This window comes from Petaurus breviceps, unplaced genomic scaffold, assembly GCF_028583685.1.
Source record: "Petaurus breviceps papuanus isolate PSGF00001 unplaced genomic scaffold, PetGlider_PUasm1.0 185, whole genome shotgun sequence".
NCBI lineage: Eukaryota > Metazoa > Chordata > Mammalia > Diprotodontia > Petauridae > Petaurus > Petaurus breviceps.
The window spans coordinates 21534026-21548739 of record NW_027185797.1 but is presented as its reverse complement, the minus strand read 5'-3'; the positions used below and the strand labels follow the sequence as shown (position 1 = coordinate 21548739).

The following is a 14714-nucleotide window of genomic DNA, read 5'->3' as shown; positions in this document are numbered from 1 at the left end:
ATAGAACATTATTTTGTGGACAGAAATGTTTTCTTTGGGGGATTTGGCAGTCGGTAGCAATATGGTAAAATCTTATTGCACTGACAATAAAAATAACATAAATATGTCAATAACCCCAGGGTAGAGTGTCTCCTCTAGCAAAGAAACTGCACCAAATCTCATTTCCACATGGAAATAAACATACTGGGCTCCTGTCTCATGTCCACGGGCAATATTGTAAAAGTCAGCATCATGAATACTAACCTGAGGGTAACATAACAGCCCAGGATTAATGAGACATCCACCATTCTCACTGTAATTGCAAAGCATCCCTAATATAGGATTTAGTCCTAGTGTTATAAGATAAAGGCTTCTCTTTGACCTTATATCAAATGCCCATATAAAACACCTCAGACAGCAGGGACTCAGTGCACAGGGAAGCTGCTCAGTCTTGGGTTCTTGTTCAAGAATAAGCACCTTGTAAATAATTAACATGGTGCAGGATCCTATCAGAGCTGAGTGCCACAGACTTCCCCTTTCTAACATCTCTCGAATATGTTCCCTTGTCTCCTCTGACCCTGCCCCCACCCTCACCCTGGTTCAGGCCCTCATCACCTCACACCTGGACTATTATAATAATGAGTTGGCCTCTCTCCTCATTAGAGTCCTTCAGTCAGCTGCCATAGTGATCCCAGCCCAAACAATCAACCCCATGTCCCCCATCATCTCCAGCACCAACTCTTCTGATTAGTGCTCAATGCCCTTGATTGCTTCCCCCTTTCTCCTTCCCCCTACCTTTCAAGTCGTCTTAAATCTTACTTACCCCGATCTCCTCATTCCCAATTCAGTGACACGGGGCTCCTTGCTATCTCTCACACAAACACTCCATCTCCTGACTTTGGCTCTCCACCATGTCTGTGAGATTCTCCCTCCTCATCTCCCCTTTTTGTCTTCCCTGGCTTGCTTTACCTTCTTCACCTGACATCCTACTTTCCAATCCCTCCTAATCTTAGTACACTCAGTCAGCTAGGTGGCTTGGTGAATAGAGCCCTTAGGCCTGGAATCAGGAAAACCTGGGTTCAAATGCGGCCTCAGATACTTAAAGACTGTGACCCTGGGCTTATCCTCAGTTTCCCCAATTAAATGGTAGCACCTGCCTGCCCGGACTGTTGTGGGAATCAAATGAAATATATTTGTAAAGTGCTGAGCCCAGTGCCTGGCATGGAGTAGTGCTTAATAAATGCTAGTCAATGGACATTGATCCTACTGATATTGAAGCCAACTACATTAACTTCTACTGTCCATGAACCTTGTGCTCTAGTCAGATTGCTCTATCCATTATCCTAAATACACAATGTGGATTCTAATTTCCATATCTCTCCATGTACCGTTCTTCACTGCTTGGAGTATTACCTTCTTTCCTTCTTATCCATCTTTCAAGGTTCAACCCATCTACCTTCCTTCATATCTTCCAAAATCACTCCAGCTATAACTTAAGGTACTGTTTTTTTGTAGGGGAGAAGGAAGGGCAATTGGGGTTAAGTGACTTACCCAAGGTCACACAGCTAATAAGCATTAAGTGTCTAAGGCTGAATTTGAACTCAGGTTCTTCTCACTCCAGGGCCAGTGCTCTATTCACTGTGCCACCTAAGCCACCTAAGCTACTTTTGAAAATTAATCTCTACAGCATTACTTCCTCCAGCACTTGTCACATGCCCCCTTATATAAGTTATTTGTGTACTTGTGTTCCATAAGAAAGTTGGAAGCTCCTGGAGGCCAGAAGCTCCCTCATATTTCTATATCCCATATTCTGAAGTATAACATTGTGCCAAGCCCAGTGCCTTACCCAAAGAAGCCTTTAGTAAGTGCTTGGTGAAAGAATGAATAAGCATCATTCACTTTCACCCACACAGTCTTAGCATACTAGAGCTGGAAGCGACCTCTAGGGTCACCTAAGGCCAACCCTCTCATTTTGTAGTTAAAGAAACTGAGAAATAGAAAATATGGCACTACTTACCCATTCTGTATAGCAGCTGTGGGGTCATAGGTCAATGCCATGCCAGGCTGGATAGAGTTGGGAAGAAGAAAAAAAACGGATTAAAAAAATCTTATCATGTCCAAATCATCAGCTCTCTCTCTCTCTCTCTCTCTCTCTCTCTGTGTCTTTGTCTCTCTTTTCTCTGTCTCTTTATTTGTCTCTGTCTGTCTGTCTGTGTCTTTCTCCCCCTCTCTCCTTCCTCTGATTTAAGATAATTTTCTTTCTATGATTAATTCTTCATCAGGGCTTTTAGGTCAGAATTTTTGCTCCACACACCCTCATAGCCTCCACCCCTAAAGAGATGATGGGAAGTTTATCACATCTATATTGACATGCCAAGAGAGAGAAATGGAGCTTCAATGATTTTCTTTTCTACTTTATAAACCAGCCCCTGTCTCATCTGGTATCTTCACTACTTCTCATCCATGTCAACGAGGCCTAGACCATGTTTTTCACTATGAAAAATGCAATCCTGAATCTGTGTGATCAGGAGAAAACTTCTAAAATCTATTTAACATGCATTGAACCATTTATGAAGAAGAAGTGCTAAGAAAATGATTATTTTAAAGGAATCAGAGAGTCCTAAGAAAAGGTAATATGACAGAGCTCTTCTCCACTAGGATCCTGGTTCCATCCACCTCCTACTGTCTGGAGGGGAAGGTCTTTTGGAGCTGAGATAATAACAGCAAAAACTAAGAAATGATGATGATGATGATGATATTTGATTCCAAGACTTTGTTCTAATCAGCAGGACAAAACCTGGGCTCTGCTTCTAAGGTCAAAGTAACCCCAGAGAAAATCACAAGGTATAGGCTCAACAAATGTCCTGAATGAATGTTTCACCCTCAGAGATAAAGATCCCAGGTTTAGAGCTGGTAGGGGTGTCAGAGGATATTCAATTCAATGTCCTCATTCAACAGAAAAGGAAACTGAGGCCTAGAGAAAATAAGCAAAGATTATAGTTATGGATCTAGAACCAAGAGAGACCTCACAGGTCCTTCAGTCCAACTCCACCATTTTTCACATGACTGAACAGGACTAGAAAGGTTGGGTGACTATTAGGATTAAAGATTTATAGTTTAAAGAGACCTCGGAGATCCTTTTGTTTAGCCCCCTCATTTTGTACATGAGAAAATGACTACTAGGCTCTCAGATTTTGAGCTGGAAAGCCCTTAGATTTTACAGAGGAAGAAACAGAGACATAAGGAGAAGAGATGGCCATCTATTGGGCTCATAGGTTTAGACTCTAGAAGGAAACTCCAAGACCATCTGCTCCAACGCTGATTTTGCATATGAGGATATGGAGGCCTGAAGATGTTAAATTACTATTTGGATCATAGATGGAGTGAGAAAGGTTCCCTTCAATTTACACGTGAGGAGGGGGCGGCTAGGTGGTGCAGTGAGTAGAGTGCTGGCCCTGGAGTCAGGAGGACCTGAGTTCGGATCCAGCCTTAGACACTTAACACACACAAACAAAAAACTTGGCTGTGTGACCTTGGGCAAGTTACTTAAACCCAATTGCCCTCCAAAAAATAAAAATAAAAAATAAATTTACATGTGAGGAAACAAAGAACTAGAGAGATTACCTATTAGGGTCCTAGACCTCAGAGGCCATCTAGTCAAACGCCCTTATCTTATAATAAGAGATGAGGAAACTGAGTCTTGACTGAGTCAAGATTCAACGAAGGTTCTACAGCTAAAAAGGGGCAATGCTGGGAAATGACCCAAGTCTCTTGACTCCAGACCTAGCTGTCTTTCCACTGCTCTGTCCTGGTTTCCAGTAAGGGCCTCCACCAGGGCAGGACTGTCTTGGGTAGACTGTCCAGCTCCCTGCCGGTGGAGCCCACTTTTATGAATAAGAAATGAACATTACAATTTTTTTTCTAACTGTATCAATTTGTTTTAAGTTTGGAATTGTCATGCATGTGGTTATTCTTGTTATTGTAAAGTTATTTCATTATTTTAGTGAATTTGAAATGCTTTTCTAAAGAAATGGAGTTTTGTTTTGTTTTGGGAGGCGGGGACTTCAGAGGTCTCCTCTTTTTCACCAAGAAGACAAATGGAAAAATCAAAAACAGGCAAACAAAATAGCCTTGTTGTTTGTTTGTTTGTTTTTCAGCACGAATGAGGGTAATCTTCCTGTTGGGCTGGGTGGGTTCCTTTTAATCGGTTCATTGATAAAATGAAAATTGTCTGGCTTCAAAGCATGTGGCCCAAAGCCAGCCCAGCTCACAACGTGACTCACATACTATAGGTGGGCCAGCTCTAAATGGGGCACAGATTTGGGGGTTTCCCATCAATATCTTATTTGATTCTACCATATAATTATCAGGATCACAGATTCAACTGGAAGGGATCTTTGAGATCACTGAGTCTAACCCCTTCACTTTACAAATGAGGAAACTGAGGCTTCAGCGTCAGGTTAAGTGGCAGCTGAAGGGAGAATGGACTGGAGTAGAAAGAGAATGGACATTGAGAGAGCAGTCAGGGGGGCAGATACAAAAGTGGCAGTTGTATGAGGGAAGAGAAAGTTATGAAGATTAAAAGAAGGCTAGATTTGAAAACAGATTGGCTACTTGGGGTGAGCATCAGTAAAGAGTTGAAGATGACCCTGAGCTTGCAAGCCTTGGTTTCTGAGAGGATGGGATGCCTTCCTCAGTAATACAAATGTTAGGCAACTGAGAAGTTTAGGGGAAAATATAATGAGTTCTACTTTGAACTATGTTCAGCTTGAAATATCTATGGAATAACCAATCCAAGGTGTCCAAAAGGCAGTGAGAGATGCAAGACTAGAGTTCAGGAGGATTCCTAGGGCTGGACATGTACACCCGAGAATTATCTGCATTGAGATGATAATTGAGCCTGTTGGAGCTCAGGAGATAACCAAGGGAGATAACATGGAGCAAAAAGATGAGAGGCCCTACACAGAGTCTTGAGGGCTACCCAGTGTTAAGGGGCTGCCCTGAATGAAGATTCAGCAAAGGAGAGTGAGATGGAAGGTGAATGAGAACAGCCTAATGGAAACCTGGAGCAGTGATGGTATCAAGAGAAGAGGTTGATCAATAGCATCAAAATCTTCAGAGAAGTCAAGAAGGAGAAGGACTGAGAGAAGCCCTTATATTTTACAAGAGGTCATTGGTAACTTTGGAGGGAGCAGTTTCAGTTTAATAATGAGGTCTGATGGTAAGTTTGGAAAAGCTCCTATGGGTGAGTAGACAGCAAACCAATTAGTGAGGTATGAAAGGATTGCATCTAGGTGGTACAGTGGATAGAGCAGTGGGTGTGGAGTTAGGGAGACTTGAGTTCAGATACAGCCTTAGACACTAACCAGCTTCATGACCCTGGGCAAGTTATTTAACCCTGTTTGTCTCAGTTTCTAATGTCAATAAAATGAACTGGAGAAGAAAATGGCAAACCACTCCAGCATCTTTGCCAGAAAAACTCTAAATGGGATCACAAAGAGTCAGACAGGACTGAATAACAGCAAAAAGATCGCCTAGCTTCAATGAGGGGCAAGATCAGAGAAGACATAGGATAAATTTGTAGTGGGCTACATCAACACAATTCCATGGTTTTCTCTTGCTCTAATCAGCAGCACATGAATAGGAAGGAAATGGTCAAATAGTGGGAGTAACCTAAAGCTTTGGTAAGGAATGATGGGATAAAAACTTGAGAGTAGGGTGGCCAGGTGGCTCAGGGGCTCAGACACTTAGCACCCCACCCAGAAATAACTGGCCTTGTAACCTTGAGCAAGTTACTTAACCCCAATTGCTTTAAAAAAAAAGACTTGAGAGTAGCATATGGTATAGAGCTGAAATGGTATGTGAAGGTGTCAAGGAAGAGAAGGAAAGAATGTGCAGCCATTGAAAGGGTTATAGTAAAGTCACTGAGGATGGGGATGGAATGGAGGCCAAGAGAGGGATGAAAAATTGGTGTAGGGGTCATCATGAAAAGGGAAATATGTAATGATAAAAGATTAGCATGAGATAAAGGAATCTGGGAGGTTCAGAGGGAGGGGCAGTGATGGTAATGGCTCTTCTTTCTATACCAAGATCTCAGAACTTACTCTATGTTCCTTTGACCCTAAGGATTGTCACAGAGACTAGAAATATTTTTCAGGGCTACAAGTCTATATCCCAGCATTTCATCTTGATATTCTTCCATTCTATGTTATCATCACAATGATTCCTCCTTCTCCATTCTCATAGCTAACATTTCTGCAGCATTCTAGTGTCAGTTAAGCCCTTTATATACACAATTTCATGAGAGTCTCACAACATCCTTGTCAAGGAAGTTCCTTTCCCATTGTACAGAGTAGAAAATTGGGGCTTAGGGGAGTTAATTAACATACTCAAGTGAGTAAGGAACCAAATAAAAAAGGCAGAAAAATTCATGGCAGATTTAAGGAATAGTGAGGATATTAGTTTGGCCAGAAGAGAGGGTTTATGTAGGTGAATGATGGGTTGTTCATGTGGGAAGGTAGAATAGAGGCTACTATGCAAGGCCTTGAATGCCAGGCTGAGGGGTCTGGATTTTATCTGTTAGATCAGGTGGAAGCCTTAAAGATTTTCAAGCAGAGTTTAAAGCAGTGTTTTAGGAGGATAAGTTGGCATCAGTGTGTGTGTGTGTGTGTGTGTGTGCGTGTGTAAAATTGTGTATGGGGGGGTGATGTTAGGGAAAAAAACCAGGGAGGAAATAGTAGCAATTCATGAAATGCCCTGTAGTTTTGAGGGCTTGTACATGGATAGTGGCAGAGGAAGTAGAAACAAAAGAAGAAATGTGCAGGGTGATCACCATGGGAAGCCATGACAGGACCTGTTGCTTGACTGACGGAATGTGGAGTGGGGAAGAAAAAGGAAGTAAAAAGACATCTAGGATTTTCTGCCAGGGAGGCTGTGAGAATGATGTTCACATCTTGCTAAAAAGAGGGCAGAGAGGAGAAGGAGCTGCTCTGAGGGAGAGATGATGAGCTTAGATTTCAACAGGGTGAGTGTAGGGTGTCAAGGAGACATCAGAAAGGAGATGCCTAGTAGGAAGTGAGAGGTGAGAGATGGAGCTTAAGGCTAAATATGTCAGTTTGTCATTCATGAAATGGTAATGGTTAAAATCATAAGAATGAAGATTTCTGCCTGAGAGTGTCTAGAAAGAGAGAAAAATCTGAAAGCTTTAGAGAGAGGATTGATTCCCCCCCACCTCTGCCCCCCGTCATGTTAAGAGGAAATACAAGCCATAGATGAAATGGAGAAGCAGCAGCTGGAGAGATGGAAGGAGAACTAGGATTTCATAATGGCATACGGAACTGACATGTCCCATACTCCCAAAGATTAGGGCAAGAGAAAACTCTGGAATTGTGCTGATGCACCCATGGAGACAGGTTCTGTTTACAAATGGCCTTATGTCTATTCCCTGCATATGGCGCTCCATCACCTATCTTTTATAGGCATGAAAAGCACTCCCAGCTCCCCTCCACCTTCTAGAATCTCTCTCTTTTTAAGAGGCAGCCCAAGCATATCCTCTACATTCAGCCTTCCTTTGATTCCCCCAACTGCCAAAGCCTTGCCTCTCATACTACACCATATATTCAACTGCTTTGAATATCTTCAAGGGTATTGAGTTTATATTTATTGTGTACATACTTCTATCTGCACTTGTGATCTCCCCATTGGAATATGAGCTCCTTGAGAGTAGGAATGGTTTCATTCTTTGTCTTTCCTTCCCAAGTTCCTAACATGGTGCGAGGCAGAGAGTACATGCTTAATAAACAGTAATAGGGGTAGAGCTCTTTTAAGATTTGCAGAGTGCTTTACAGATATTACACCATTTTGTCCTCCCCAGAATCCTAGGTGCTATTGTTATTCCCATTTTGTAGAAAAGAAAACTGAGGCAGTCAGAGATTAAGTGACTTGCTCAAGATCACATAGCTGGTAGGTATGTCTGAGGCTAGATTTGAACTCAGGTCTTCCTCTCTCTAGGTCTAGCACTCTTACCCACTGTGCCATCCAGCTGCCTAAGAGGAAGAGAGAGGCAGACAGAGACAGAGAGAGAGACAGAGAGACAGAGAGAGACTAACTTTAAAGAGAATAGGGAGGGAAGAAAACTGAGCTGGGAGAACTCTGACATCAATCCATCAATTTCAATGTAATGTCAATAGATAGAGGAAGGACCTCTGGAAGGTGAATGAACCCCCATGTTATGGATTTATCTAAATACATAAGTGACCCAAGATAGGAAGGCAGGCATCAGCTATATTGTTATTCAGTCATGTCCAATTCTTCCTGACCCCATTTGGAGTTTTCTTGGCAAAGATACTAGAATGGTTTGCCATTTCCTCCTCCAGCTCATTTTATAGATGAAGAAATGACAGCAAACAGTGTTAAAGTGACTTGCCCAGGGTCACACAACTAGGAAGTTTCTGAGGCCAGTTTTGAACTCAGAAAAATGGGTCTTCCTGGTTTCAGGTTTGACGCTTTATCCACTGCACCACCCAGCTCTCTTGAACTGAGTCGCATCTTTGAAGGATGTACTCACATTAATGATGACAGCTCATAATGAGGTCTTAGGATCCTAGACCTTAAGATTCTTCCAATCCAAGTCTCTCATTTTACAGATGAAGAAACTGAGGCTCCGGTAAGTTAATCAACTTCTCCAACATCCCACAAGCAGTGAGTTTCAGAGCAGGAAAGGCTCAGTATCTACATGTCATTTAAGAAGGCTCACTGATACACCACAAGCCAAGTTAAACAACTTATTCAAATTCATACAATAATCATTCTAAATGTTTCCTTTAAATGGCCAGAGTTGAGGGTGACTGATTAGGTGGTCAGTTCTGGGACAAGGCAGGTCTGTGCTAAAGGCTGTTCTTTTTGACACTGCTTTACAAGTTGAGCTATTCTGCCACTGTTGGGCTTGGCTTCATGATAGTATGGCTCTGATTTAAATTTACAATCTTAATATGATCTTAATGCAGATTTTGTCTGCAATTTCCTTTTGTTTCCTCTCAAGGAAAATATGGAGGAAACGGATTTTCGTACCATATTTATCCCTTCCCACCTTGAGCTGGTGCCATGAAATCACTGCTATGTAATTACCAAGCATTATAGCCTGTTTACAAACTCCAGAATCTCACAAAGAGGAAAAATCACTTGGAAAAAAGTAAGAATGTCACAGCACACATGCAGAAAAGCGATTTTTAATCCTCTTTCCTTGAGTGAGTACTAGCACAACATTCCTTTTCTTAAATTCAACTTCAGTTTTCTAAGCATAGAAGATATTTAGGGTTGATTTTAAGAAGGGGTAAAAATGTGTGTGGGGGGGGCGGCTAGGTGGTGCAGTGAGTTGAGCACCAGCCCTGGAGTCAGAAGGACGTGGGTTCGGATCTGGCCTCAGACACTTGACACAGAAAATAGATGTGACCTTGAGCAAGTCGCTTAATCCCAATCGCCCTCCCCAAAAAACAAGAAAAAAATAAAAATAAAATGTGTGTGTGTGTGTGTGTGTGTGTGCGTTGCCCTTTTGTAATGTGTAGATCGATGAGAGGTGACAAAGGTATAAGTTTCAGCTGTCAAGGCATCAAGAAATGATGGAGAAAGGAAAGGACCACTCTATCCTCTGATGATTAAAAAGGTAGCTCTACCAGTATTACACAATGGTACAACTTCAGGCTTTGAAGGGACCTAACAGGTCATCTAATCTAACCATTCTCCAAAAAACAATCCCTTTCACAACCTATATAAAAAGTCATCCTTTGTCTGAAGAGTGAAGGATAATAGAGAGAGAGCTGGAAGGGGCCATGGAGATAAAACTCTTCATTTTACAGAGGGAGAAGTTGAGGCACAGAAAAGTTAAAGGATTTGTACAAAGCCACATTGTAAATCATTGCCTGAGATGGTTTTGAAGCCAGTCTTCCTGACTCCAAGTCCAAGACTCAACCCATACCATCAGCCAAGAGTCTCCCATTCTACTTTCGAATAGCTTCTGTTGTTGGGCCTAGGGTCAAGGCAACAAGAATTTATCAAGTACCAACTGTTTCAGGCACTGTGCAAAGAGCTGGTGAATACAAATAGTTGTTATCAGTTTATAAGTACCCAGCTAGTTGGGTATCTCAATTTGTGCACTCTGTCAATCTCTCTCTCTCTCTCTCTCTCTCTCTCTCTCTCTCTCTCTCTCTCTCTCTCTCTTTCTTTCTTTTCACAAAACCTTAAACACAATTCACTCTGCCCAAGCTCCACTTACTGGCAGTGTTTTGGGACCACCTGGCTCTGAGTGAATAACTATTTCTCTTTGGAATAGCAACCCCAAGGGTCTTCCCCTCCCAGCTATATATTCTTCTTCTTCTTTCTAATTAAAGGGGCTATTGCTTGACTCACTTCTTAAAGAGGTCTATTGACTGAATGGGTGTTACCTCACTTTAAGTGAGTATGTGAAAAAGCCTTAGTTTAAAAGGGCCAGGGTCTCCCATTGCATCCTGAGCCATCTCTGGTCATCCTGATAAATGTCTGGTCCCTGGATCCAGATGGCTCTGGAGGAAAAAGTGAGGCTGGTAACCCTGGACAGCCCTCCCTCACTGAAAAGAAAGTTAACTGCAAGTCATGTCATCATTTCCCTGATGCTATGGTCCTCTTTGGAAAATGAAGGACAAACACACAATAATCTAAGTACCAATTTTTAAACCTATTACTTTCAAACAGAATCTCAGTGTCAGAAGGGAATCTTAAATGCCACTTAGACCAACCTATACTAGAAAGGAGTCCCCACTCAAACATACCTGAAAAATAAGTAAAATCTCTGCTTGGTTAACTCCAGGGAGAGGGAGTTCACTACGCATTCAGACAGCCCCTTCGAATCACTATGGAATAGCTCTCATTTTAAGTTTGTGTCAAACCAACATTTGTCTCTTTGCAATTTCCACCCATTTCTGGTGGTGTTGCTTTACAGAGATAATCAGAAGTCTCATTTTAATTTGTCTTCCACAAGAAAGTTCATTAAGTACTTCTATTTGTCTATCATGCCTGCCACACTGTGACCTTGCTTCCCCCCCCCCCCGCATATGCCCTATGCTAGGTCTCCAGGTTTACAATTCTCAATTCTTGAAATCAATTGATAGGGATTGTCCATTCTGCACCATTCTATGGGCTACCCTTGACATTTTCCCAAACTACCAGGAGCTTTGGAGGCAACCAAAGTTTATTCTTATTGTTGTAGTAAAGACTTCATTTGCTACTTGATTTTTGAGCTCATCTAGTCAACCCCCTCTCCACTAATTTTATAGATTAGAAAATTAGTGATTCTCTGACTTGATCCATGAACATCTTTTTCTTTTATACTTTTGTCCAGTCTGCCATGCACTGCCATACATGACTGCCTTCTCTACTGACCTTGGTGTCTTGGATCCTGGGTTGCATGGGCGTTTCATTTTCTATAACACTGACTGATTATATACTCAGAGACATTCTAGTGTTCTATACCTATTTAATTTCAATCCAACACAGTTATTAAGTATCTGTATGCAAGGATATTTAGTATGAATATTCTATGTGTTAAGTGCTAAGGTCACAAAAGCAAAAGTGAAGAAATACTTGTCTTTCAAGGAGATTACTGGGGAGATAATCTACACAAATCAGTACATTTTAGACCTCTTTCCTTAAATATGTAAGTTGATGAAGTAAATAGTTGTTCCCACTTCCTCATTTCAAGCATCAAATTTTAAACCAATTGCTTTTAAAGCAAAATCTATCACTTTAGTATTAATCACTAGGAGTGGAAGGTAGGGAGGGGATTGGGAGAGGTCTTGTGTGATAGCTAGAGAGCCTGCCAAATTAAAGTAGCTTAGATACTACTATTATTTTCTCAACCTTCCTTTTGAATTGGAGTCATTATCCTATGATCATAGGAAAGCATAGAGCATTTTTTTTTGTTCTTCCTACACATTTCTGAGAATGTTTCAACAAATGGACCAGAGAATGGTGATGATGGCAATACAGACATAGAATATTCTAGGACATGTGAATCAAGGTAGTCTCCAAAAGGAGTGACTCACTAAGTTCTTAGAACATCTTGCATGTTTTTAATTTTTCTTCATAATGGGGATGGTCTATCCTCCTAGATTATTGAAAAGAATAATTTAATACAATATTTTTGCCAATATTATTGTCATATCTTTAATTCCTAGGGAACAATAACAAACTCTAATTTGTTAAGGCATCAAACTTGCAGGGCTCCAAATGTACTTGGGGGCTGAGATGAAAGCTAATGATTGTAATGAGAGTAATCCAACTCTTGAGGGAAAAGCTCTGTTGGGGAAGGCCTATAAAAGCAAATGCTTTTCCTAGCCTTGGTCAGTCAGTGGACAGGTGGACGTTGGCTTCAATCTATCTATTTCATTCATTAATGGGAACAGAAGCAGGGACAGAGCATGAGTCAAATCAGATTTAAATTCTTTCATTCTGGAGTTGATGGGTGAGTATTGACATAAAACATCTGGCTTTTAAAGCCATAATGACCAAACTGAAAGATAATTTGGGAAAATTATTTGACTCAATGCTAATAGAAGACTTCACTTCTGGACAAATACGATTTGGGATTACCCATTGGTGTACAATATTTATGTGTATGTATAAAACATACACATGTGTATTGTGTACAAAATACATGCATAACATATGTTTGCACAAAAGGTGTCATATACATTCAAATAAACATACACTTGGTATAATATATGTGTGTGTGTATATTTTATGCATACACACATGCAACCCTGGATATGGATATATTGGTATAAATAGCTTTGAATATTATATGCATATATTCAACCCTATTGATTCAATCTGATATAATACTATGCATTATATGTACATATTTGAAAAAAAAAAAAAGACTAAGTGGCACAGTTCATAGAACATTTGACCTGGAGTCAGAAAGACCTGAGTTCGGATTCAACCTTAGACACTTGCTAAATGGGTGATTCTGGGCAAATTAGCTCACCTTTATCTACCTCAGTTTCCTTGTTTGTAAAATAGAGATAATAATAGCACCTCCCTCCCAGGATTGCTGTGAAGATCTAATCAGATAGTATTTGTAGAGGTGGAACAAAGATGGCAGAGTCCCCAGTACCCAACTGAACTCCCCCAAAATTCCCCTCTAAACAACTTTAAAAATTTTTTGGAAAGGCAGAGCCAACAGAAAGTGAGAGGGAGATATTTATCCAGCCTAAGACAGTATAGGAAGTCTGCAGGAAAGGTCTGTGGCACCAGGAGATGGCAGGAGCTCTAGCAGTGGTCCTTAGAGGTAGCTGCAATAACAGCAGTAGCAACTTCCTAGAGATGGTAAGAAGGTCAGTTAAATGGTCAGAAAGAGACTACAGATATTTGTTGGCACTGGGTACAGCTGGTGCTGATTAGAAACTCTATTGTCCATACACAGTTCTGGAGGACTTATGGTTGGTCACAAGAGAGCAGGGACCCTGGTCACAGTTCCAGTGATGCAAGAGGAGCACTAGTACTTGTGACTGTAGGAGATCAAGGGCCCCTTCTTGGTAAAGACCAGAGGACAGACCTGAAGAACAATACCTCTCACAGGATTATACCTCCTCAGAAGCACCAAAAACTAGCAGACCTAGCTCTGAAAACAACCGCACAAAAAAATTCTAAAGTTTGGGACAGTGTCTCTCGACCCACAGGTAAGCAGAGTCCAACTTCAACATAAAGTTCAAAGTGAAGAAATAGGCTGGGGAAATTCACAAAAACAACAGAAATATAACTTGACCATAAAACTTACTATGGTGGCAGAGAAGTCCAAGACATAAACTTAGAAGATACCAATGTGAAAACAGCTACAAGCAAAGCCTCCAAGAAAAATGTTAATTGGACCCAAGCCCAACAAGAATTTTTAGAAGATGATGAGAGTGATAGAGGAAAAAGTGTGAAAATACATGAAAGCGATGCAAAAAAATTATGAAAAGAGAATTAACACCTTGGTAAAAGAGGAACAAAAATACTGAAGGAAATAACACCTTAGAAATTAGAATTGGACAAGTGGAAACTAATGACTCTATAAACTGATGACTCTATGAAATATCAAGAAATGGTAATACAAACTTAAAAGACTAAAATAAATTAGACAAAAATGTAAAATATTTCATTGGAAAAACAACTGACTTGGAAAATATATCAAGGAGAGATAATTTAAGACTTACTGGACTACCAGAAAGGTCTGATTTTTTTTAAAGAGCCTAAACATAACATTCAAAGAAAATATCGAGGAAAACTGCTCCCAACATCCTGTGGATAAAATAGAGATTGAACAAATTCAATGGTCACCTCTTAAAAGAGATCCAAAAATAAAAACTCTTAGGGATATTACAGTTAAATTCCAGAACTCTCAGGTAAAGAAGTCAATATTGCAAGCAGCCACAAAGAAACAAATCAAATATCAGGGAGCTAGAGTCAGGATCACAAAAGATTTAGGAGCTTCCATGTTAAAGAAAGGTCTTGAAATATGGAAATCTGGAAAGCAAAGGAGCTAGGATTACAATCAAGAACAACCTTTCCAGAAAAACTGAGCATAATCCTTCAGAGGAAAACATGGATATTTAATGAAATAGAGAGTTTCTAAGCATTCCTAATGAAAGGATCTGTGCTGAATAGAAAATTTGATATTCAAACAGAAGACTCAAGAGAAGCATAAAAAGGTAAACATGAAA

The 14714-nt window shown here is 40.6% G+C and overlaps 1 protein-coding gene across 18 annotated transcripts in view; it reads right to left on the bottom strand.

Annotated features, from left to right (window-relative positions):
- RBMS3 (RNA binding motif single stranded interacting protein 3) overlaps positions 1-14714 on the bottom strand; it is a 1480592-nt gene that overhangs the window by 147736 nt on the left and 1318142 nt on the right. For all 18 annotated transcript variants that reach the window (XM_069088563.1, XM_069088548.1, XM_069088550.1 and 15 more), the window contains one exon: positions 1997-2043. In XM_069088563.1, coding sequence (XP_068944664.1) covers positions 1997-2043 — 47 coding nt within the window. The remainder of the gene's footprint in view (positions 1-1996; positions 2044-14714) is intronic.